The sequence below is a fragment of the Coenobita brevimanus genome, chromosome 111, assembly GCF_032717465.1.
Source record: "Coenobita brevimanus isolate Jiangsu-jjx chromosome 111, ASM3271746v2, whole genome shotgun sequence".
Classification (NCBI taxonomy): Eukaryota; Metazoa; Arthropoda; class Malacostraca; order Decapoda; family Coenobitidae; genus Coenobita; species Coenobita brevimanus.
The window spans coordinates 34,058,413-34,085,727 of NC_137064.1; the positions used below are offsets into that span (position 1 = coordinate 34,058,413).

The 27,315-nt window shown below is 42.6% G+C and overlaps 1 protein-coding gene across 1 annotated transcript in view; it reads left to right on the forward strand.

The window, feature by feature from the left end:
- LOC145417777 (acetylcholine receptor subunit alpha-like 1) overlaps nt 1-27,315 on the forward strand; it is a 308,410-nt gene that overhangs the window by 222,690 nt on the left and 58,405 nt on the right. Inside the window, exons 2-3 of the mRNA XM_080286385.1 lie at nt 4,365-4,409; nt 22,651-22,760. Of these exons, the coding sequence (XP_080142511.1) occupies nt 4,365-4,409; nt 22,651-22,760 (155 nt within the window). The remainder of the gene's footprint in view (nt 1-4,364; nt 4,410-22,650; nt 22,761-27,315) is intronic.

The window sequence follows — 27,315 nt, forward strand, 5'->3', positions numbered from 1 at the left end:
TGTCTCATGCAAGACTGGTATATTGGTATTAGCGGGGTATTTTTACGACATGTCGGCGGGCCTTCTGGTCGATCAGTAAAGTCTGCTTTTATTAAATTCAAATCCCTAAGCTGTTCCCTGCCCCAGCGGGTATTTGAACCTGGGTCCAGTGGGACTGCAGGCCACCTCACTACCGACTGGGCTACCGCACGTCTCTATCTCGCTTCTCAATAAAAACCACTGCAGATCTGACGTTCAGTTATATATTATACTTTGGTTTCCTTTAGTCATCCTTATTCCGGCAAAGGAAACACCATCCTCTAAGGGAACAATAAAGTCGGTGCCTAACATATATATATATATATATATATATATATATATATATTTTAAGCGATGTAAAGTTAGTATTCATTGAACAACAAAAATTCCTGGTTAAATGATTCGCATTCCTTGACATTTTTAGGGAAGTATGGCTCTAGGACTGAAAATTCACCAGTACTTATATATCACAATTTTTTCTTTTTTGAGACGCCCAACTTTGCACATTGGGTAATATTTTGCCGGCCAACTCCCCATTATTTTATTTTATTCATGCTATCACAGGATGATTTTATATTGCTTACGAACATTTCTGCATTATGTATTATATTTAATAGGTACGTAAAGTTGTCTGGTAGTAGTAGTAACAATCTGTTAAAAATAGAAAATATAATTTCTCTTTGAAAGTGTTAAAAGTTCCCTCATATATTCCACTGTTATTCTTTCCCTCAGCATGCAGATTTCTACTGGGTGTTTTTTCCCCATTACTACTGTTTATAAACCCATGACTAGGAAAGATTCTCAAAGTTGAATAAAATCGTGTGGGTATAACATATATGAAATTTTTAAAAGATTCCATTTTACTGAAGGGGATTAAAGTTTTCCCATATATTTCAGGCTTCCCGTCTTTTTTTTTTTTTTTTTTTTTTTCCATATCGGGTAACTTTGTACAGAGGGTAATATTTTGCCCGCCAGACACCCTCTCTTCCATCACCAATATTTTCCCATTTTCCTTCCTTGCGTATTTTTCCCTTCTGGATTCCACGACACAATTTTATTAGGCTTGAGAGAGATTTTTAGAATTGGATGAGTTAGATATAGCCTACATAAACTCCTTCACTACTAGGGGACTTTCAGTACAAGAATGAAAAAATAAAAAAAGCAACAGTGTATAAAAAAAAATTCCTTAGTTACAATTTTTCCATGTTTTTTTTCTTAGATGCAGTTTTTGTTTTATTATTATTATTATTATTATTACTATTATTATTACTAGTATTATTATTTTTGCAGAGGGTAAAATTTCTTTCCATCTGCCACTTTTTCTGCCCATAACTTCGAAAAATTAATGAAAGTGAAATAGGATAATATGGAGACAGTAAGTAAAAAAAAAAAAAAAAAAAAATTGAGACGGCATTTTACTGAAGGGGATAAAAGTTTCCCCTTGTGCTACAGGTTTTTCCATATTTTCTCGTTTCCCTCAACAGGCCACTTTATACTGAAGGTAATATTTATCCAGCCAGACTCACTCTTGCAACACCTGCATTTTTCCATCTTCCTCCTTATTTATCTTTTTCAATTTTGTTACCTGCAGGCGATTCTATTCAGCAAGGAGAGGCTCTTTGGACTAGAGGGGTTAAAGACATGTAGCTTTTATTACAGTATCTTACTCACTACAAAGAGACTATCTAAACCCCTTCCGTTCGATGACATATGGTTTCATTAATTACACTTCCAGACGATTTTTTGGACGAGGGGGGCTTGGGAGACCTTTCTTAATTCAGGACGTAAATTTAAGCTTAACCAACTCCCTCAGCTGAATAAAATCCCTGTATAAAATCGTCTGGGGCTTGATCGATGAAAAGTGAAATAATGTATCATAGGGCTGAAGGGGTTAATTAAAGTGAATAACATCGTCTGATAATAGCAATAATGTAAAAAAAAAAATTAATCGCACAGAAAGGGTTAAACATATACCTGTATATATTTATCTTAAGCTGTCGAAATCCACAATAAATTTCCGTATATATAAAACAAATCAAGAAAGGTATTTATATTTTTCTTCGAGAAGAGGGGGGGCGGAGTAAAGTTGTAAAATTAAAAGTTTCCCCATATGTTTCAGGTTTTTTAAATTTCCCTATATAGCAAAAAAAAAAAAAATCAAGAAAGTTATTATTATTTTTTTTTTTTGAAAGGGTGGGGGCGGAGTATAGTTGTAGGATTAAAAGTTTCCCCATATGTTTCAGGTTTTTTCAATTTCCATATATATATAAAAAATCAAGAAAGGTATTTTTTTTTTCTTTTTGAGAAGGGGGGGCGGAGTATAGTTGTAGGATTAATAGTTTCCCCATATGTTTCAGGTTTTTTCCATTTTTTCTTTGCCCAGCACGAAACTTTATGCTGCGGGTAATATTTTGCTGGCCCGATCCCCCTCTTTCATCACTAACCTTTTCCCATCTTCCTCCCTGCTGTATTTATCGTCCGCTCTCCCTCCTGCCGGCTATGAATAGGAGAGAGGTGGGGAGAGAGAGAGAGAGAGAGAGAGAGAGAGAGGTAGGAGGAATGTGTGTGTGTGTGTGTGTGTGTGTGTGTGTGTGTGTGTGTGTGTGTGTGTGTGTGAAAAGGGATGTGGCAAAGAAAGTATATGACGGGAAGACGTAAAAAACAGAAAAGGGGGGTATACGAGAGAGAGAGAGAGAGAGAGAGAGAGAGAGAGAGAGAGAGAGAGATCGTAAAAATGACCGCAGAGAAACAGGAACAGAAGGCCTTGTGTAAGATAAATCAGAGAGGAAATGTCAGAGAAAATTGTCTTGTCAGAAAAGAGACTACGATGAGAAGACTGATGAGAGAGATAGAGAAGGAAAAAAGAGAAAAATGAGAAAAGAGATGGGAAAGAGAGAGAAAACAGAATGGATGTGGGGAATAGGGAAGAAATTGATTTGTGTGTGTGTGTGTGTGTGTGTGTGTGTGTGTGTGTGTGTGTGTGTGTGTGTGTGTGTGAAGAGATAAAGACAGATTAGTTTATAAATGTGTGTAATTACGTATGTATGTATGTATGTATGTATGTATGTATGTTGGTTTCTGTGTATGTATGTATGTAGAAATAGATAATATAAAGACATGGTACGATATATTTGACAATGGACGGAGATAAAGAGGAAGAAGGTAAAGGGGAGGGAATATTGAGTTTATGGATAGATAGATGGATATAGATAGATAGATAGATATGGAAATTTTGAAAGCGTGTGGAAGGGGAAAAAATATATACTAGTAAACAGGGGCTGGGAAGAATGGATCTTTGAGGAAAAGGAAAAATAGTTTAAACGAATGATAAAGGTATGAAAAAGAAAGATAAATATTCACTCTTAGAAGGACAGAAGAGGAAATAAGTGTAGAGGAAATAAAGGACTGAAGAAGAAACACAAGAATTATAGAGGAGGGAAACGAGGCAGAAAACACTTCATATCAGTTGAGATAAAGTGATAAAGTGTGTGAGGAGAAGGAGAAGAAAAAGAATAAGATGAGAAGTGGAGAAACGCACGTAATGGAAGAATGAATGGCTGAATAGAGAGAGAGAGAGAGAGAAGGGGAAGGGGAAGGGCGTGCTCGAGTGTGCAGTCAGCATTGCACAGTTTCTTAAATAAATATCGTTATATTTATTTACGTTACATTGTATTTTGAAACAAGAGCGGGAAAGAGACATTTTCCATTATTATTCTCATGTCAAGTAAAACCATGTGTTCATCTTTCTTCACTTTCTTTTTTTAATTCCTTTTCTTTTTGTGTTATCTGTTCCAATTATTTTCCAGTGAAAGCCTTACCTATTGATTTTTGGTTTACAGCGTCGAATATTACCTCAGCGTTGTAATCACTTTTCCAATATTCAGGTTTATTTTTCTCATGTTCATTTATTTTATTCAGTCGTCTAATATCGTTTTTATTGTTCACGTTTCAAAGAACTCCGCTTCGGCTAAACAAAAAACATATATGTAATGTAGATATGTCTCGTTGCTGCTCACACGACCTAGTTCCAGTCAGTCCTTTCATTTCTTATAGATCCTCAAAAACCTAGTGATTGATGTATGTACAGTACTTTTGGTATAATGTCTGTCTTCTTGTTTCTTTTAATGTTTATGTTGCAAGTTTCATGTAATGTTTACTGCATGTTTATAGTTTCACCAGGCAAGCCAAATTTAAATTTCACGTGATGTCTTCAGGCCTTTAAAACCCTCTCGATTGTTGTGAATAATGTTTATGCATTTTCCTGTGTGATGTTTATCGGTAGAACTGTAAGCTGTATTTTGATGTTTCTAGTGTAGTTCTAATCTCCTTTTTTTGTCTTTTTTCAGAATCTCAAAAACCAAATCATGACAACGAACGTGTGGGTGGAACAGGTATGTGTGGCTGCCTTTGGTTCCCTGTTTCCTGAGCTTCATTTGCATATACACCTCAAGTCAGGTGGCGTTTTGTGTTGCTATTTCCATCAAGTCTTTAGTTTCTATCTTTGCTGGTTTTACGTCTGCCTGTCAGATTTATTATTATTATTATTATTATTATTATTATTATTATTACTATTATTATTATTATTATTAGTAGTAGTAGTAGTAATAAAAATAATAATATAGTTTTCGTCGTCTTTGTTGTCATCATCATCAGTGTTAGTTTACTGGGGTTGATTTGCACATATACCTGTGATCGTGTGTGTTTCGTCCATACCTAGTTATTCTTCGTTCGCCGTCATTTTTTTCAGTATTGCACTACCCTCCATCACCACTTCATGCTATCACCACCACGTATCACACTCTTTGGTGACTGCTACACGTCACCAACCACCTCGACACACCCCCATGAAGGACTGCACATGCCACACTTCACCACAACACACACACACACACACACACACACACACACACACACACACACACACACACACACACACACACACACACACACACACACACACACACACACACACACACACACACACACACACACACACACATTAAGTACCACACACCACCACAAACTATACTTCTCCCAAACAACATCAAAACCATCAAACACCACCATACACCCTCGCCAACTACCACACACCACCACACGCTTTCCCCATCAACCACACTCCACCACGCACCCTCATCATCATCATCGTCTTCATCATCATCATCATAATCATCATCATCATCATCATCATCATCATCATCATCATCATCAAACATCCTCACCAGCGACCATGCACTACCACACACGTTCACCGTTAACCACAGTTTCACTTATCATCATCATCATCATCATCCACCCCACGCCTTCCTCCAGCCTAACTTAACTCCTAAACAGTCCATCACAGCAGGAGTCACAAATCCCAGGTCAGTATCTCACCTCTCTCACCGGCAAATTAGTGACCTCGCAAGTTTCCTCGTTGTCTCTCTCCATCACACGTTATCAGGGGCCCCCGGAGATAAGAGATAAGGGGAGGTCATTAGCGCTAGTGTGTGGGTCATTAGGGGTTGATTTATGAAGATATGGGGTCTGTCTGGGGTCTGGAACAAGGGGAGTCATTAGCCCATTCAGTATGATGATTTGTTGCTCGTACACTTGTTTCTTTCAGACGCCTATAATCATCTTGGGAGACTTTCTTGCTGCCGAGGTCGAATATAAGCCCGTATTCTCGTCACTTAAGTAAGCTCCGTAGCACTTTTTCCTTAGCGATTTATTTCTGTTAACCCAGTATTAAAGATAGAAAGATGGCCTTTTTAGATCAAGTTCAGATAAAACGAGTATTGTTAGGATAAAGTGATATGGAGTCTGCTGTGAAGGAAAAGGTATGGCCGTTGTCTGGATGGGAGCCAAAATGGAGGGTTGGCCAGCATGAAGTAGGGTCGGGAGGGGAGTAAGTCAGCCTGAGAGGATTACAAGAAATACAAAGACGTTAAAGAAGACATCAACACAGGAAGTAACTCAGTATGGAACCTGCCTCCTTCGTAGTGGATGATGATGGGGTTTTATGGGTGAATTAATGGGGTAATCCTTCGCGAGTGTTAGTCAGTAGGTGAAGAGCAGTACTGTATGTAACGCTGTACAGCTACAGGCAGTAATGAAGTGTTTGTTTGTGTGTTTGTTTTTTACTATGTACCACTTCTCAGGTTTGACGATTTTGAGTTATGCATCTAGTCTACCACATTGTTCGTTTCGTCTCTCTCTCTCTCTCTCTCTCTCTCTCTCTCTGTCATACATACATGTGTGTGTGTGTGTGTGTGTGTATTGATGCACACATACAGTACACATACCTAATTACCTGTCCACCCACCCACCCATCCATCCATCCTCCCACCTACCCACCCAACCATCCACCCACCCATCCATCCATCCTCCCACCTATCCACCCACCCATCCACCCATCCTTCCATCCATCATCCTCATTTATCCCCATCCCTTCCCCTCCCTCCCCATAGGCCCTCCCCATCGCTGCTTTTCCGGCATTGGAGTTCGATAAGGTATTCTGGAGTTATTTAAAAAGCACTATCGGTGTCGGCCAATATTGGGGGAGGAAGGAGGGGAGGGGCGGGAAAAGAGGGGAGGAAACTAGGGGTGGAGGAAACGAGGGGAGGGGAGGAATGGTTGGAGGAAACGAGAGGAAGGACGAGGTGGGGGGAGGAGGAAGTGAGAGAAGGGAGGGAGGTGAGGGGAGGGGAAAAAAGGGGAAGAATTTATGAGTGAAGGAAAGTAGGAGAGGGGAGAAAGAGCAGGAGGGAGGGGAAAAAATGAAGGAGAGGAGAAGTGAGGGCGGGATTGGAGGGGGAGGATGAGGGTTTGAAAAAGAAAATCAGATTAGAGGAAGAAGATTTGGATGGAAAGAGGGGAGGAGGGAAGAAGGAGAATGATGGAGAGAGGGGAGAAAACTATGGTAGGAGGGAGAGGTGAGGGGAAAGGAGTGGAGGAGAGGGGATGAAGGGGGAAGAGAGAATAAAGAAAGGGAAGGGAGGAAAAGAAGGATAGAGAGAGGGATGGAGGGAGTAAAAGAGAGGAGGAAAAAAGATCAGGGAAGAGGAGGTAAGAGGAAAAAGAGAGGAGGAAAGAGCACGGAAAAAAGGAGGAGAGAGTGAGAGGTGAAGGACAGGAAGAGGGGAGGAAGAAAGGGGAAGAGGAAGAGGGTGAAGTAAAACAAGAAGGAAGAAGGGGAATGAAGGGAGGAGCAGGAATGGAAGAAGAGTGGAGGAAAAGGAGAAGAAAGAAGGGAAAAGAGAAAAGACAGAGAGAAGATGAAAAAAGAAAGGAAGAAGAGAGAGGAAGAAAACAGGAGAGGAGGGAGGGAAAGAACAAGAAAAAGGGAAGGGAGAGAGGGTATGAAGGGATATAGAGTGAGAAAGAGAGGCAAAAAAACAGGGAGATAGGGAGAGGAATAGAAAGGAGAGGAGGAAAGGAGGATAGGTCGAGAGGTGACAGGGAGGGAAAGGAAGGTAAGAGGGAGAAAAGAAGATGGAGAGATATAGATAGATAGATAGATTAATAGATGGGTGGATAGATGGATGGATGGATGGGTGGATGGACAGATAGATAGATAGATACAACTGATTAAGGAATAAAAAGGCAAAAGCAAAAAGATAAAATAATTGTTTTCTATAAAGAAGTGAAAGAGGAGGAAGGGATAAAAGGGAAGTAAGGAATGACGTTAATTAAAGTGAAGGAAGGTGGAGAGAGAGAGAGAGAGAGAGAGAGAGAGAGAGAGAGAGAGAGAGAGAGAGAGAGAGACCTGATTAGAAGAGGAAGGAAAATAATGAAGGAGAAATCGATACTTAAAGAAAACGTGGAAAATTGTAATGGTGCTGGAGAGAGAGAGAGAGAGAGAGAGAGTATGAGAAGGGTTATTGGAAACGGAGATTGGGAAGGGGAGACTTACTAGTAAAAGGGGGAACCAGGAACTCGAATAAAGATGAAACAGAGAGGAGAAGAGAGGCAGAGGAGGAGAGAGGAGAAGTGGAAGAGAGGAGGGGAGAAGAGACGGGGAGAGAGGAGGAGAAGAGAGGCAGCGAGGAGAAGGGGAGGGGAGACCAGGCATTATGAAGAAGGTATGCATTGGGAAAAAAACAGACATGACAAAGAAAAGATTAAAAATACAGAAAAATAAGATAAATGGCAAGGTGAAGAAGCGAGATACGGTGAAAAAAAGAAAAGAAAAGAATACAGAACGACGTAAAGAAGTTGAAGAATGAAAATAAGAGATGTAAATTCGAAAACAGGGGTGTGGAGGGAAAGCTGAAATACTGAGGAGAGGAAGAGAAGTACAAAGAGGAATACAGGTACAAAGAAGATTAATGAAAACTGGAAGGAGGAGGATTTGTAGGAGAAACGATTGTGAATATTGTGTAATGCAGTTGTATTCCAAGTGGCATTGTGGGGGTCCTAACACCTTTTACCTAGCGATTTGTTCTACACCTTACATCTTATTATCCTCTAGTATGTCACTGATGCAAAATATCTCGATATAAAAATCCTGTATCCAGCACAGAGGAGACGGTTCAGGTGTAATGTGCAAAATCAGACTGTTCAGGTGTGATGTGCAAAATAAATCGCTAAGGAAGAGGTGTTACGAGGCGTCCTGTACGAAATACGAACTTTTATTTTTTTACACCAAGCGCGGATGGAGGGTAGCTGCGGTGCATGGATTTCTCTTCTTCCGTTCAAACATTCGCCCAAACTGATGATACAAGGCGAAGGTGGCCATAACAGTACTACCTGGGGAAAAAAAGGAACTTAAAGTGATTTTAGATAATAGCCAAACTTATCCTTTAAATCCTGCCGGTCGGTGATTTATAGGTTTATTTTTGCTACCTTCAGACGATTTTGTTCACACACACACACACACACACACACACACACACACACACACACACACACACACACACACACACACACACACACACACACCTCTTCAAGGTGTGTCTAAAAATGATATCGTAACCTGAATAAAAACCAGTTGGAGATAACAGGGATAAATTTTGAAAGACATAATCGTAGTGAAGAGGTAAGTGCAGCTTCCATGAACACAAATACTCGCCAGAATGGATAATGCAGGCCTGGAAGTGGAAGTAGTTGCTGGAAAACGACGGAAATTTACATAATTATTATAGCTTATGGCAAAACTTTACCTTTTAACTCGCTAAGGGAGAGAGGCTACTTTACCTTGCATATGACTCTAACACATTTTTTTCTTATTGGTATATTTTGGGACGGGATCAGTGTGAAGCAGAGGTGTAGGATTTGGTACACTTGACAACCTCGACGTAATCATATTTTTTGGTGGTCCTGACGTGACTGAAAAGAGGTGTCAAATATTAGATGAAATGACCAAGTAACTGTGATGCTGGAGCGATGGAAATTGTAGCTACTTCACTTAGACACTGGCCCAGGTTCATGTGTCGCCAACTGTACCTCAGCAGAGTATTTGTTGCGTCGTCTAGTAACCAGTATAACTAATCAGTGGACGCCTGGTGGCTTAGTGAGTCAAGGCGCTTCAGCTGGATGTGGCCCATTTAGAACCTTAAGGGATAGTTTGGATTTATTGTTTACATAATGCCACTTATGAGCATGAAACTGGTCATCCTTATGTGAAGACAAAGTCGGAGGGAGAGGAAAGGGAAGAAAGAAAAGAAACAAAAGAAGGAGGACGAACATAACCAAAAAAGTGATAGACAGGAAGAAAAATACTGAAGGAAGGGAGGCAAGAGTGCGAGGGAGGAAGGCAGAGCGGCAGGCAATATAGGCCAGCGTAATACTTTAATGAGAAAACAAATACTGTATGCAAATTTAATCGATCTATCGGAGGCAGCAAACTGAGCGTCCCCCAATACCAGCAGCCATGCCTCGCCACAACACCGTCCTCCTCCGTCCATTTCCATGCTTGGGTTTCACATTTATTTTTCACAGGCGTTATTGAAAGACTGACTAAGAGGGTGTATGTAGGTGAGGTGGAGGGAGGGAGAGGGAGGGGTAGACCGAGGATGAGGTGGAGGGATGGAGTTGAGAGGTATATGAGGGAGGGGGGGTGAGTTGGGGGGAGGGTAGTCAAATGGTGGGTGACAGAGTGACTTGGAGGCGTTTTGTCTGCGGCCACCCTTTTCGGGATTAGGGCGTCGGGCTATAGATAGATAGATAGTTATTGAAGTCGTGCAGCTTAGTTCTGGCTGTGAGAAAATAGATAATGTTTTGCCGATTATAACTCAATTTAGTGGAAGGGTTGAGGGGCAGCTTATGACAAACTCTGTTAGGTTTTAGGGTCAGAGGTCAAGATTATAGGGTAAACTGAATGTCGATGTTGTCCTGTGACCTTGATTTTTAACATGTTATTCTGAAAAATAGTAGGTTTCGTCATGGGCTACCCTTCATCACCTCCACCAATTGTCGTTAAAATCAGGTAAAAACTGTTCGTTATCCCAAGGCCAGGACTGTTCTAACGGCCGCCGTGAGAATAGTTCCGGCCATGTGAAAACGAATACTTTTCTCTAGATTTTAACCAACTTTGGGGGAAGAGCCGAGGGCAGCTCATGACGAAAGGTACATGTTTCAGAGCAATAGGTCAAAGGTTAAGGTACAGGGTCAGCTCAGAATTGACCCGTAGTGTCTTTCTCTGTCACTAAAACACGTGAAAAATGGTGCAAAAGGACGAAAATCTGGGCCAAGTTAAGGTGACAAGAGTGTAGTTCTCACGCCGATTTCCCAAAGCATCAGGCACTCTAGGTACACAATAGAGGATACGTTCACCTGAGATAAGCGTGAACACGAGATTCACTCCTGTCTATTTTCTCCTGACGTTCACCCATTAGCGCTTGACGCTGACGAAGGCGCTGCCGGAGAGAGAGCTTCAGGAACATGTATCGTTCTGCTTCAACCCGTGCCGGTCCGTGAACAGTGGATATTCTTGGTAAATGCCAGTCACTCAGTACGATATTTAGACATAGCTGAAGAGTTCTGGTACTGCACGAAAAGCTGTCTACTGTCTGTCTGTCTCCCTATCAAAATTTCTGTATTTGCAACTATCTGTGTATGTCTGTCTGGCTCTATCTTTGTCTATCTATTTATCTATCTATCCCTCCATCTATCCACTTGTGTATCTTTAGCCAGACGCCTTAATCTCGTAAGGGGTGGCCATAAATTGTGTTCCCAGGCCTCGGATTCAGGACACCAATTTTCAAAGATCTTAAACAGAATACAGGAGAAACGAAGGACTTTATTCGGCGATAGTTCTTTGTGGGCATGTTCTTGCTGTGCTTTCAGTGTGGCACAGGTAAAGGGCAAACAGTAATTGAATTGCTTATCACATGCATTCCAGGTGCATTTTCCCTTCTGTGATAGCCTCCCTTACAGCCTGCTGGGTGTGTGATAGTTTAATAATTAGAGAAGCTTGTGAATCCAAAGATCGTGAGAGAATGGTGGAGAAAAGTAGTTGGGGATACGTAGTGTAATATCAACCACGTCACCCTTAGGACGCCCCCCCCTTTTTTTTTTTTTTTTTTTTTCTTTTTTTTTTTTACGCTGGTGATTTTACAGTTTATAATAGCACCGTAGTTGTGAAAATTTTTGAAGGCTGTATCTACCCCCTCCACGCCATTCTCGTCTCTTGTCTATGTGTTATTCTTTTCTGTTGTTATCTGTTCATCGTGCCGTTCTTGTCTATCGTTGTCTGTTGTACCTGCTGTTCTATACTCCAGTTCTCTATTGTGCGTGCTGTTGTTTACTACCGTTCCATGTTTTTCCAATCTCTTGTCTATTTTGCGTGATAGTCTTTACCATTGTTCTCTGTTCAGTCTGCTATTTTCGTCTGTTCTATGCTCTGTCTATTTTTCGTCTGTTTTTCTGTGCTCTGCCAACTATTTTTGTCCGTTCTCAGTTTTACGTGCTATCTTTATCTGTTGTTCTGTGTTCTACCTGTTATTTTTTCTATTGTTATGCAGGCAACTTCATTCCAATTTAGTGTTATTTGCCTGCCAGTTTCTCGCTTCCCCCCGGCCCATCCCATTCCTGTGTTCACTCTTCCGCCTCGCCTCACCACAACGATGTACCTTCTTACCTGAGCCCGTAATGACACCTGCGTCTATTGGAATCTAATTAACCCATTCAGCACGAGAACGCCATTGAGTCCCGCATTCTAAGGGCTGGGGATTTCGTGGCACCTTTACCTTAGCGATTTATCCGTCACATTATTCCTCAGGGTCATATTTCTCTCTCTCTCTCTCTCTCTCTCACACACACACACACACACACACACACACACACACACACACACACACACACACACACACACACACACACACACACACACACACACACACACACACACACACACACACACACACACAGGCTGTCTCTTCGGTCTGTTTTGTTTCATTTCCTGTTTTCCAAGTCCTTGGTTTTGCTTCCATAATAATCTCTCTCTCTCTCTCTCTCTCTTTCATGCCCACATCGTTCTCTTCCTTCATCTCCTTCTAAATCAATCCTCTTCGTCTCCTAATTCACTTCATCCCATTTCCTCCTCCTCCTCCTCCTCAATGTATTCAGCTTAGTTCCCCTTTCAATAGTGTCGATCCTGGTTTTCCCCTCCCCTCATCAAAGTTGGCTCCTCCGTTCCCCACCCCTCTCTCCCCTCTTTTCGTCCCCTCTCTCCCCTCTTTTCGTCCCCTCTCTCCCTCCCTTCTCTCGCTCCCCTCTCAACCTCCTCCCTTTTGTACTTTTTCCTTTAATTTTCCTTCTATCTCTAACCTTTCTTCCCCCTTCCTTCTCGTCTCTTTCATTATCGATCCTTTCCCTCCAGTTTCCTCTCTCCTCTTCTCCTCCTCTTTCTTGTCTTTTCCGTCTTCCTTTCCTTTCCTTCTTTCCCTCTCCTCTTCTTCCTCCTCCCCCTCCACCTCCACTTCTAACACCCCCGCCCCCCGTAAATCCTGTAATCCTGTATCCCAGCGGTGGAGTTATGTCGAGTGTCGGGTTGGAGTTGGCACCATAATCTCTCTCTCTCTCTCTCTCTCTCTCTCTCTCTCTCTCTCTCTCTCACACACACACACACACACACACACACACACACACACACACACACACACACACACACACACACACACACACACACACACACACACACACACACACACACACACCTTCACTCTTTCGTGCCCCTCCCTCAATTCCTTTCCCGCTCCCTTCTCCCCTTCTTTCCACCCCTTCTCATCCCCTGTCTCTCTCCCCTCACCCCTCTCCCCCCACCCCCGTTCCCCCTGTCTAACTTTGTGACGCGAGGAATTAGCGGACGACCAAAGTTGCCTCCCCGCCTGCGACCCTCTTCTCTCCCCTCTTTCACCCCCTCCCCTCCCCTCCACACCTCTCCCCATCCTTGTTGTCCCCCTCCCCTTCCCTTTCTCTTTATCCCTTCCTCCCCGTCTTCTCAATCCCTCTCCTCCCCTCCCCCCTCTCCCTTCATGTCCCCTCCTCCTCCTTCATACCCCATTTCCTCCCTCTCCTCTTTCCTCCCATTACCTCCATTGCCTCATCTCTCATCCTTTCTCATAGTGTTATCGTTACTATATGTTCTCTTTCCCCTCCCTTTTTCTCTTCTTCCTGTTCCCCTCTTAGGCTACCCCTCCATTCCTCTCCTTTCCATCCCTTCAATCACATTCCTTTCCCCTCTCATTCACTTCCCCTACTGTCTGCCCCATCCCTTCCTTTGTCATCATTCCTTCCTCACTCATTAAGTAATCCTTCTGTTTGTCTTCTCTCCCTCCCTCCCCTCTTCCCCCTCCCCCTTTCTCCCTCCTCCACATCCTTCTCCCCTCCCTCCCCTCTTCTCCTTATCTCCCACTTCTCCCTCTTCTCCCCCAATCTCCACCCCGGGCAAAACGAGGTCAGAGTGTGACGGAGTGTGACGGATTGGCAAGGATTAGGGATTAAGGAGGCTGGCAGGGATTACGGATGAGTCCCGTTGATGGCGCTTATTGCAGGCGTTGATTCGACACTGTTGCAGCGAATCTGATCAAGACTTTCAATACGGTGATTTATATTAGACTTCCACTACCTCCAGCTTAATAAATCCCCCTCCCTCCCCGCTCACAATAAAGGGATTAATGAAGGTCCTGTCTAACCCCACCAGTTCAATAAATATCCCTTAAGCTTAGTGAAATCGTTTGGAATTGGCAAGAATAAATCGTGAATTAACATCATCATATTAACATCATCATATTAACATTGTCATATTTACATTACCATATTAACATCATCATATTAACATTGTCATATTTACATTACCATATTAACATCATCATATTAACATCATATTAACATCACCATACCATATTTAGCATCATCATATTAACATCATCATATTCAGTTGACTAACAAGAGTGATGATGCTTAAGGATGATAATGGCGGTCATTGATTTGAGATTATTGCAGTGATTGATCTGATAGTGGATTTGATAAGACGTATTACTGACAGTGCATAGACATTTTACGGTGAAGCTGAAATAATGAAGTCAAGTTGATAGGATTTATTATAGACAGTGAATTGGTTTTGTTACATTATATTTGACGGAAGATATGGAGGGAGGCTAGAAACTATGGCAGATATTGATTATGTTTGATGGTCTATTGCGGCAGGTGGGAATGTTGGGTGGGGGAGAGAGACTTAGATTAGCTTGATTTCTTTATAATCTCTTACGTTCCGGGCGACACAGAACCCAATCTTTCTGACCCGAAACCTTAGAGAACACGAAACCATAGAGAAAACCAAGAATTCAAGCTCTTACCTGTGTCTGTCTTTAGCTGATTACGCCGTGTTGCAGCTAATTGAAGTTGAGTTGCCGTGAGTTATTGCAGGCTTGGATTAGGCAGTGTTGCAGGGAATCAGTTAAGGGGATATCGCGGCGAGGGTCACAGCATATTAAATGAGACGATGCTGAAGACTGACAACATGACTTCAGAGGTACAGAGTAGGAGTTTATATTTCAGAGGCTTAGGGATATGATGTGTCACTTGCATATTTGGCAGGAAGAGCTGTTGTTTATTCTCTCTCTCTCTCTCTCTCTCATCTTACCTCACCCCATCCCTTACGTGGGAAGTAGGTTAGATTGATGACGACAAAGATAACAGTAGAATACGTTGACCAAAAAGACAAAGATGATGATGACGATGAAGATGACGCTGCTGATAATGACGGTAAAGATAAGAATGAAATAGCATTATCATGAAACGGATAAGCGACGACGAAACACTGAAGAGAACTCGAGGAAAATGGAAAAAAAGAGAAAGAACTTGGCTGAGTGACATGTCCAATGCTTGTACTAACTTTGGAGCTTCCAGACGAGACGCGTTGACAGGCACAGTCCAAAATAACCACCTGTGCCGGATTCACCAAGGATTTTGTTTATTTTTGACGATAAGCGAAGTTCAGAGACTTTCGCTACTACTGTCTCTTGATTATGACAGTTTTTCGTTTCATTAATCGCCATAGTTTGGTGATGTGACTGGTAATTGTAGAAGTGAAGGTTCAGGGATAAACAAGCAATTCTTATCCCTAACTTGTGGAGCGCAAGAAAGTTTATGGATATGGCTTTCTTATGCGCTGTCGAGCCAAGGTGTGTTGCTTGTGAAGTGTGTCGATGTCGGTCATAGTGAAAGCAGTCCTCACTCTTCAACACACTGCAACATTCTGCAACACAACACTGCAACAACTTCTGCAACACTTTACAGCTCCGCAACACACACTGCAAACTATCCGTGCCGACTGCCTTTGACCTGTTGCAGAGTTGCTCGTTGGGGTAACTTCGCGGCGTGCTCCCCGTCACTCCGAGTCTGTCTGTTGCTGTCAGGTTGTCTAAACAAGTATGTATGGACTGAAAACGAGGAGCAGGTTGCCGCTGTTGCATTCAGAGTTCGTATTCCTTCCCTGTCCTGTCTGTTTCTGCACCGCTCCGAGTCTGTCTATAGCTGTCAGTCTGTTTAAACTATTAGGAATCGGGGAATAAGTTACATCATTGCTTTAGAATCCACACCTCCACCTTCTATATCCCTCTCAGCTTCAGTTCTGAGCATATTAACCTCCTCACGCACGGGAATGCTGCTTCTCCACAAACTTGATTGGACACATGAAGGGATTGGAGACCTGCATTTACCGCGCACACTTCAGATTTCGGAATTCATTTGTATGCATAGGAATTTTAGAACACCTGAAGACCGGGATAACTTGAAATTTAAAACTGAATGGTTGCAAGTATTATCAATCTTGTCCGTAATGCAGCAAGAAGATTGACTTGGAAACTGTCTTCATGCTTAAAGACAGCGATATGTGGAAAAGACGCTAATGTAATGTCTCTTTCAGGACCATGACGTCTTTTGTAGTGATAAATTTGATGGTCAGATTATGTTCAGCAAAGGAAAGTCCACACATGGGAAAGGGTTAAGAGGAAAAACTTTTGGCCTAGACGAATATTAAAACTGGCGTGAGCAGCGAGAAAGACACACATACGTCAGCTACATTTCCTTTTTAGGGAGGCGAGTAACAACGCAAACCTCTGATCGCTCTTGGATGCTGACGAACACCAGAGAAGGGATGAGGACGCTTGGGAATGAGAAAAAATATTGAACCGCAGATGCTGTTCTACGCCTGATGGCAGGTTACAAAAAGTTGACGGTGAAGGGAATGTGGAGGCGTAAAGTGCTCATACTAGGGTACTATTTCTGCCACCCACAACACTGGTACTTCCCATGGTACTTGGATTTAGGCAGACTAGTACACCGCCACCCCACACCGGCCACAAAACCACCACCACCACCACCACCACCACAGTCGTTGTCGTCGTCCTCGTGGTGGTGGTCGTCGTCAGTCATTCATCCATCGTCGTCGTCATCGTCATCAGTCATTTACGTGCCATTATCGTCGTCTGTACCACCATCGTCTTTACCCTGATTCATTCATTCATTCATCATAGTCACTCATAGATCCGTCCATCCATCCATCCATCCATCCATCCATCCATCCATCCATCCATCCATACATACATACATACATCAATCCATCCATTCATCCATCTATCCATTCATTCATTCATCATCATCATCATCATCATCATCATCATCATCATCATCATCATCCACCCACCCAGCCGCCCAGCCATCATCCATCACCCTACTCCTCTCAAGTAAACGCGATGAACCGTAAAACCAGCCAACTTACACCCACACTTGGTTTACCTGCCCAAGTAAGCCCCGCCACTTTTCACCCTATTTACACACTTACCCGAGGCCCCAAACCCGTGGACAAAGTGGTGGTCATTAACTCGCCCTTGTTTTCACCCCCTCAGAGTCATGGCGCCCTAAACTGTCATGGAAACGAACAGCCACTTAACTCGACGCTCTAAACTGCAGGGCCCTGATTACCACTGTGCCCTCCTCCCTTCCATTTCCCCCTCCCCCAGGACACACCGGCGGGACACATAGCCAGGACATTCCAGGACATATTTGTGACTTGGATACATACGCACGCAGTGGGACACTTTTGCTACTTGGCCTCTGCGAGAAAAAAAAAAAAAAAGAATTGTTAAGAGCCAGCAGGACACATTTACCAGGACATACCTGGGGACGTTACCAGGACACACTGCCAGAAAAAGTGGACTAATAGACGCCGCCAGGACACATAAGGACACACCAGGACACATGAAGACACCTGGACACATAAGGAGGACACACCAGGACACATGAAGGGGACACACCAGGACACATGAAGGGGACACACCAGGACACATGAAGAGGACACATTACAAGGAAATGCGAAGACAGTACCAGGGCACACCAGGCTAAAGAAGGAAACTAATCGGAGCAAGAATGACACCTGAATAACATCATCGTAGTGACGGCGTTAAAAGATACTGTGTTATAATCTCATCACTCAGAGGCATTTATAGAAAGCTGAAAAAAAAAAGGACTGAATTAACCCCTTCAGCTCAATGTTTTATTTTTAATTCTGTCTGCCATTAGAGTATTAGGCTTGGGAGGGACGTAGAGAATTGGAAGGCTTTACACAGGCGTCTTTGGACACTCCAGTACCTGAGTTCTGTCTTAAGGTTAATTACATCGTCTGAAGGTAGGAAGAATAAAAAAGAAAAGGTCATCGTACTGAAGGGATTAGAGAAACTTCTGGGTAAAAGCAAAAGAGAACATTACTGAGGGATATTAGCTAGACACAGTGAACTTGGAAATTCTCTCTCTCTCTCTCACACACACACACACACACACACACACACACACACACACACACACACACACACACACACACACACACACACACACACACACACACACACACACACACACACACACACACACACACACACACACACCGAGACACAGTCAACCTAATTGTTTTCTTTTTCCCGACCAAATTGCTTCAGAAGTGTCTTGTTACTCTTGATAGGACCGTCTGGAGCTGAGTGGGGAGGGAGTGGGGAGGCGAGTGGGGAGGGAGAAGGCTGGAGTGGGGGTTGTTTTGCCAGTGATTGGGAGTTGTTTTGTCTTGTTTTCGTCTTGTTAGGGGGCGAGGAGAGAGGGCAGGCTACTGGAGAAGAGTGTTTGGAAGTTGTTTTTCTTGTCTTAGTTTTGTTTTGCTTGTTTTTATCAGTGAGTGGGCAGAGAGGGAGGGAGGGAGGGGGCTTGAGGAGGTTGTTTTTCCAGTCTTTTTTCTTTTGTTTTGGAGTGTTCAGAAGTTCCTTGTTTTTTCGCTCTAGTTTCTTCCTTGCTTGGATTGATTTCATGTTTATGCTTTAATGTTTTCTTAAGGGTCCTTGTTGTTTTTGAGTGTTTTGATACCTGCGCAATGGTGTGTATTGTTTTTGGTCGTGTGTGTGTGTGTGTGTGTGTGTGTGTGTGTGTGTGTGTGTGTGTGTGTGTGTATGTGTGTGTTGGGATACTGTTTTTCGTGTTTTAGAATATTTTTGAGCCGTTTGTTAGTCATCTTAAAGACGTATTTAGCTTCATATTCATCATGTGTACTTGTAATATGTGATTATATATGTATGTACGTGTGTATGTATGTATGTATAGATAGATAGAAGAATGTATATATGAATGTATGTATATATGTATGTGTGTATGTATGTATGTATGAATGTATGTATGTGTGTATGTGTGCTTAGTTTCCTTTGGGTGTGCATTACCTGAACGACAAATTTTTTAAAGTACCGTAATTATTTTCACCGAATTACCTACATAATTTTTATAGGGGTATTTAATGTGATATATTTCTCAGCGAACATTTCTCATGACTCAGTGCTAATGACTGAGTTTAAAAAAAAATTAGAGCTTCATAGTTTATAATTTCGTATTCAGTCCACTAGCCGGACAGTTGAATTTTTTGGCATCTTAATTTTAGCAGAGTATTTTTTCTTTGTATTGTCGAAGGTGACTGTATCGGTGGTGAACAAGACGAATATTAGTGATTCTAATAATAATAATAATAATAATAATAATAATAATAATAATAATAATAAAAACACGAACTCACATGTTTACTTAAGCCTGACTAAAGATCCCTCACCCATTTCAGCTCAGTTGGTAGCCAAGTGTAGTCTGACTGAAGGGTTCATTTACCTTTACCTGGCCCAGATTCTTGTTCTTTTACAGATCATGTAGCTCAGTGACAGTGACTGGCATCATCTTGTAGTGTTAATCTATTGCTACGACTTGGTGGAGACAAATAGAAATATATATACAAGTACGGCATATTTGAAAGTTTATCGGTATTTATATATTTATATGTAAAGATAGGACAAAATATAAAAACAAACTTGAAACATAGAATGACTTGATTTTTTTAGACAAAATTACAAAAAAAAAAAAAAAAAGAGAAGAGAGAGAGAGACTTGAAAATACAGGAGAAAGACAACCATCATCATCATCATCATCATCTTCATCATGACCCTTCCAAAGCTGGTAAAGACAAAAAGACAGGAAAGACCAATAAAGACAAAGAGACAGAAATGAGCCGCTGGTGTGACCCTGGCGCAGCTGCAGTTGTTGAAAAAAAAAAAAAAAGGAAAGCCATGTCACCCCCGATGCTCCCTTGTTTTGCTGGCCATGAGAGAGAGAGAGAGAGAGAGAGAGAGAGAGAGGCATAGTAGGAAGAGGGAAAGATTAACGGTACATAGACAGTGTTAATATCTGGCAGTGATGTAAAGGTGTTAAGAAATTGAATGTTTGATAAAGGTGTAGAGTCGAGGAAAGTTGGGTCTCATTCTTGTGTATGGTGTGATGAAACCCAAGCTGTGTTCTGGTGTTCTAAAGGACGAGACATCCATTCCAGAGTGGGGGAGGGAGCAGTTTGGGGATCTGAATTTCGTGAAAACAGTCTTTACTTCCACAAGACCCATCGACATGTATAGTTATCTGTCCATCCTTCTATCTGTCTATCTATCTGTCTATCTATCTATCTATACCTAGACACTTTAATCTCATAAGGGGTGGCTACAAACAAATCGCCTCCATGTCGCCCAGTCCCCTACTATTTCGCTGCCTTTCCCCCAACTAAAACCCTCTCCCTCATATACTTCTCTACTCCATCCATACCATTGCCTCTGCTAATACCACCACACCAGTCCTGCCTACGACGACCCTGGCACGTATTCAGTAAGGATGGTGGGTATTGCTGGTGTTGGGACATTTATTGGTAATTGTCACGTGGGCAGATGGCTGGTCCTTAGGGAACGGACCATAAATGCAATGCCGGGAGACGGAAGCACAAAAATTGAAGATAAATATATTCAAAGTCATTCAGACTCGCCAAACCTACGAATTTATGAACAGACAGACAGACAGGCAGACAGACAGACAGACAGACACAGGCAGACAGACAAATAGACTGATAGATAGATAGGTAGATAGATAGATAGATAGATAGATATAGATAAGTAAGTAGCCGTATAGACATAAGTATATTGCTAGGCGGACCGAGGGACAGTGTTTTATTTCTCATTCAGTTATATAAAAATTTATTTTTATTGGGCGGGAATTCATTTTGTTATTGCGCATGAGAGTTAATCGGCGGGTCAATCGGAAGGGTTAGTGGATGAGAGGAAATGACAATATAGAATTGTTATGGGAATAAATGATTGTTTCGATTACCGTACCTCCCTCCTCCCCATATTCTCTCTCTCTCTTTCTCTCTCTCCCTCTCTCTCTCTTTGTATATATATATATATATATATATATATAGAGAGAGAGAGAGAGAGAGAGAGAGCATTAAAGAACAGATAGACAGATAAGGGTATATGGTTTTTGTGGGCACCCATTTTTCTTTTTCCATTTACTGTACTGTATATCCATCCCATTGCGCGCTTCCTTGCGTACTTTGACGCTCACACGTGTTTGTGTGCATACTGTAGGTGTATGATTATGTGTGTGTGTGGATGCGTGCATGCGCGCCTGGTGTTGAATGGGTTGGTTGTGCAATTGTGTGTGTGATGAAACTTCCTTAGTCATGTCCAGATAAGTGATCATGTAACTTATCGTGTGTGTGTGTGTGTGTGTGTGTGTGTGTGTGTGTGTGTGTGTGTGTGTGTGTGTACGCGCGCGCAATATGATAAACTCTGTGCATTCCAGCAACAACCGCTCGGCCAATCAACTAGAGTTTACACTTCATCAGGTTATAATTCCATTAAAAAAAAACACACTCACGCGTAAACTCCTATTGGTATTGATCTTCATGTTTCCATTTTTATCACACACACACACACACACACACACACACACACACACACACACACACACACACACACACACACACACACACACACACATTCAAAATTGTGCATCTGTAAACGAGCATGTAGTTATAATCCAGGACATTTTAACTTTAATGACTATTTATATTGATTATTTTATATCCTTTAGTTACACCCCCATTTTTAAACACATTTTCATATTGTTCCTTTCCTTTATTTTTCTTTGTTTATTTTCTGCATCCCTGTCTTTATTAATGTTGTCCCAGACTTTTCCTTCCTTCCCTCCTTCCGTTGCTTCTTTTCACACATGTTTTTCACTACGCTCATCTTTCACTCTTATCCTTCCTCTCAGATGCTCACTTTTTCTTTCCTCAGCCCTTATTAGTTATTTTCTGTTACTGTACTGTGTCTTTCCATCTTACTTCCCTTTTCATCTCACTGTTGTATTCTTCCTGTCGTACGCCACTCGCCCCTCATTTCCTTCCTAGAGCAGTGAGGCTGATTCAGGGCTGGGACAGGGAGCAGTTTGTGGGGTTATGTTTTACTAAAGCATTCCTAACTGGTCCTTCACAAGTCCCATCGACCTCTCATAGCAGCTCATCGATCCTGAATGAGACAGCCCTGGTATGTATTCAGTTTGGGCGGTCGTTGTTAGTGCCGTAGCGGTGACATGTGAAGCCGCGTGACTAAGAAGGATGGTTAGGCTTCAGGAAAAGGACCGTCTAATCTATGTTCAGAATCGGAAGCATAATACACAATGAACGCTTACCTCCTCTCACCTCCCCACACCCCCACACTAACCTCTACGCTCCCCACAAACATAAGCACTGAATACCTCCTAGACCTCTCCACACCCACACCCACACTAACCCCCCACCTTCCCCTACAGGAGTGGCGTGACTACAAACTGGTGTGGGAACCCGAGGAGTACGGCGGGGTGGAGATATTACACGTCCCCTCTGAGCACATCTGGCTGCCTGACATCGTGCTCTACAACAAGTGAGTTACCCCTGACAGCTTGCACAGTTTGTGTGTTTTGGAAATTTAGAGAGGATGACAACGTTTTCTTTGGCTGTCTATCCTTGTGTGTGTGTGTGTGTGTGTGTGTGTGTGTGTGTGTGTGTGAAGTGGTGCCTTTTCTGTGTGTGTGTGTGTGTGTGTGTGTGTGTGTGTGTGTGTGTGTGTGTGTGTGTGTGTGTTTAATAGCATTATCTTGCTCCCTCACTTCTTGCTCTGTTACAAGTGAATTGACCCTTTTATCCCCTTGTTTTATCTGTTTTGTTGGGATCCGTAATGAGGGAGAGAACATATCATTTGACGAGCCGTTTTTGAGGGAGGGAACACCTTTTATTTTATTTTCTTTCATTATTTAACGACCTGCTTCCCAGTGTATGCAGTTTGATATAAAGTACTCCCTTTGGTTTTATCAGTCACCACGACGTAGACCTGGTTAACAGTGAAGTGCCCCCTGTTATAACCTCCTTGTTTTCTTTGTGTTTTGAGGGTTACTTTGAGAAATAGGAGGAACAAGGACAAATATGTGAGGACTTTGCGGATTTGGACGTAGCTGCTTAGTGAGATACATAAAGAGAATTCCTTTGAGGAGATCCGATCAGAGTGAAGGATGTAGGATGAGAGGGAAGGAAGAGGGGACCAAAATGGAGATATTAGGACAGGATAGGGAAATATATGAGGGAGGAGGACAGATGTGAGGAATGAAGTATGGAATATAAAGAGAATTTGAAGCCTGGCGATTGGTAGGCAGGTAAGTAGGTAGGTAGGTAGGTAGGTAGATTTTGATGTAGTTTGGGGAGAGGGACAAACTGAAAAATGAGAGGTAAGGAAAATTAGAGCAAGATGGAAAGGATTTGATGGGGAATATAATGGGGAGTTTGTGAGGAACGCGTGGAGAGAGAGAGAGAGAGAGAAAGCAGACATGATGAGATGGTGAGAGGATGAATCAGGAAAGATATAGATAAAGATTCAACATTTCCTTTGGAATTTTTAGCTCCAAGTAGTGCTCCATTACCTCTATATATGGCAGCTCTACATCTCTATATATGGCAGCTCTACATCTCTATATATGGCAGCTCTACATCTCTATATATGGCAGCTCTACGTCTCTATATATGGCAGCTCTACATCTCTATATATGGCAGATCTGCATCACTATAAATGGCAGCTCTACATCTCTATATATGGCAGCTCTGCATCACTATAAATGGCAGCTCTACATCTCTACATATTGCAACTCTACATCTTTATATATGGCAGCCCTACATCCCTACATATTGCAGCTCTACATCTTTATATATGGCAGCTCTACATCTCTATACATGGCAGCACTACATCTCTCTATATATGGCATCTCTACATCTCTATATATGGCATCTCTACATCTCTATATATGGCAACTCTACATCTCTATATATGGCAGCTCTACGTCTCTATATATGGCAGCTCTACCACTCACTCAAGGCATGAATATATTTTGTGAGCGCCATTTTTAGAGCCTCCTGCCCTCTCACATATGTATGAGACCCCTTTTGTGCAGGGTTTAAAATTCCCGCGCCCTCTCACCTCCGGAATATCCCTTGTAAAAAGCGCTATGAAAAGTGCCGCCTCGTGTGAAAGAAAAAGATCGTGTTTTAGTAGGCCTATGAGCTCCACGTCGCCTTTCCTTTAGCGATTTATTTTTACTATTTTACTTATTACCAATTGTCTTTCTTTACTTTGCACTGCATTAATAACACAAAGGAGATTACCCCTTCATTATGAGATATATTGAAGCTAGACACAGATGTACAGTATAGGTATGCTAAGCTGTTTCACCACGACGCCTCCCCCTCACTGAATAAAATCACCAGGACTGTAAAAATAAAGTACAACAACACATATACAGGGAAGGAAAGAGTAAAAGCCCTGTTGGTCGTCCTGAGGCTATTTGTTGCTGAGGATGGTAATAAAGTTTGTTGCTAGAGCTGACAGAAACAAATGAGAAAAATACCAGGCAGCTTAGAAAAACTCTCATACAATTGTCGTAGAAAAGAATTGGTGAAATATATATTCTACACTTTCTTTTTCTGATATATTGCATTGATCCAAGAAAATGTTGGGTGGGGGAGAGACACAGGTAAGAGGTTGAATTATGTACTTTCTTTAACGTTTCGGTGTTCTCTGTAGCCTGAAGCGTTAGAGAAGAAGATATCAAGCCGTAACCTCTCTCTCTCTCTCTCTCTCTCTCTCTCTCTCTCTCTCTCAGCCAGCAGTGCAGGATAATTCGTACCGTATTATTCCGTATGTTAGTAGCCTGGCACAAACAATAAATGCTTTAAGGAGCGAAGGTGCCCTGGGAGAAAATAAACTGCTAAAGAAGAGGCGTTGGGGAGGCCTAAGTGACACGCGAGAGTACGACTGCTAGGCAAAATCTAACTCTTCTTCCTCTTTCTGCTTCCTTCTTCCCTTCTTCCTCTGCTTTACCCTTCTTCCTCCCTTTTTCTCTCTTCCGCTTCTGCTTTCTTCCTTCCCTCCCCCATCTTCCTTCCCCTTCCATCGTCCTCTTTCTACGTCCTCCTCCTTTTCCCATCTTCCCTCTCCTTCACCCTTCTTCCCTTCCTCCCTCTACTGCCTCTGTTTTTCCCTTCGCCCTGCCCACCTCCATCTTATTCCCAATCCCTTCTTCCCCCCTTTTCCACTCTCAACTTCTTTCTTGCTCCTCCCCTCTTCATCTTCCTTCCCCATCCTGTCTCCCTTTAATTCACCCTTCTTCTTCCGCTCCTCCAATCCTCTTTCCCCCTTCTTTCTCCAATCCTTCCCCTTCTTCCCCCCTCTCTCTCTACTTCCCCACTTTTCCTTCCCTCCGCCACCCCTTTGTACCCCTCCACGATCCCACTTTCTCCCCTCCCCCACACCTCTTCCTTCCCCCCACACCCTCTTACCCATTTTATAAAACCTTCAGCCGCGTCCTCAAGCCATAAACCCACTTTCCAAGCCCTTTAAAGCCCCCCTTAGCCCTTACCCCTTACCACTTTAGACTGGGATACGGAACAGAGTATTGACATAGAGGAGGAGAATTATGAAGCCTCTGTCGACTAATTGTGGCTGTGGTATTGACTGTGCGGTAATTATGTGCCGAGGAGTGGGTCGAGTGTGTGTGTGTGTGTGTGTGTGTGTGTGTGTGTGTGTGTGTGTGTGTGTGTGAGACAGAGAGAGAGAGAGAGCATTATTCAGTTTTCCCTTAGGTGTTCCGTCTATCTCCCCACGTCAGTTACTTCAGAATTATAACTGAGTACTCTCTCTCTCTCTCTCTCTCTCTCTCTCTCTCTCTCTCTCTCTCTCTCAAGGGTGGGTCAGGTAATGGTCGTTTGAGTAATGGGCCGACCTGCTTACCGCCATTATAGACCTGAGTACCTGATAACCTGCTTCCCAGACCCTCAGCCAGGTTAAGTTAGGTTAGGTTAGGTGAGATTAGCGTAGATTAGGTGGGTTTAGTTAGGTTAGGATGCGTTAGACAGCTGGTTGGATTAGATTGGGTTGGATTAGATGGGTTTAGATTGGTTAGGGTGCGTTAGACAGCTGGATGAGTTAGATTGCGTTGGATTAGGTAAGGTTGGGTTAAATCATGTTAGGTTAGGTCAGGTTATTTTTTTTCTCTCGCCCAAGTTGGTTATTTTGCGTTTGGTTAAGTTAGGGTGGGTTAGACTGAGCTGGTTGGTTGGGGGTGGGTTGGGTTGGGTTAGGTAAGTACTCTTCACAGCAGCTGGTATGGAGGAAGTACTTATTTTCTTTATTTACTTACCAAACCCACGAAGACGCGGCACAGATGGTTGTCTGTGAGGGAGTGCAAGGAGTTTGGTTTCTGGTAGGGGTTCGACATCTCTATACAGACGTTTGCAGGTAGCTAGCATTAAATACCAAGTACAAAACTAGATAGATAGAATTAGATAGATACAATGGCGCTACATAGATACAAATGGACTAGCTAGTTAAGGGAACATCAAAGCCTCATATGTGAATTTGCTGAAGTCGGTGAAGTCAATGGGAGTGAAGCACCTCATACGAAAAACATTAGTAATAGACAGACGGACAGGGCCGCTGCTGATGATAGTCCTCCGTCTAAAAAAGGGTTAAGGAGAGAGGTACTGTGAGTGTCCCAAGAGTGTGGCCTCGAGGCATGTGTGAGAGGGAGTGGAAGGAGGAAATTGGCTTCCGGTAGGGCCTTGAAGTGGTACGTGAAGCTGTTAGAGTGTAGCAAGAATAAGGAAAGAGTGTAAATAAAAAAAAAAATAAGGACGGTGATACTATGACTTGCCAAAAAAAAAAAAAACGATGGAAGTAATGTGAAGCTCCTAAAAAGGGAAGAAGAAAAGGAGGAGGAGGAGGAGGAGGAAAAAGAAGAGAAAGAAGACGAAGAGGAGGAGGAGGAGGAAGGTAAAGAAGAGCTGAAGAAAAGTACTGAGCCTCTCTTAACCCCACGAGAACACTGGTACAGCTTAGTGATATGTACTTTTTTTCTTTTCTTTTTTTTTACTACGAGAAGTCCCCCAATGAACTG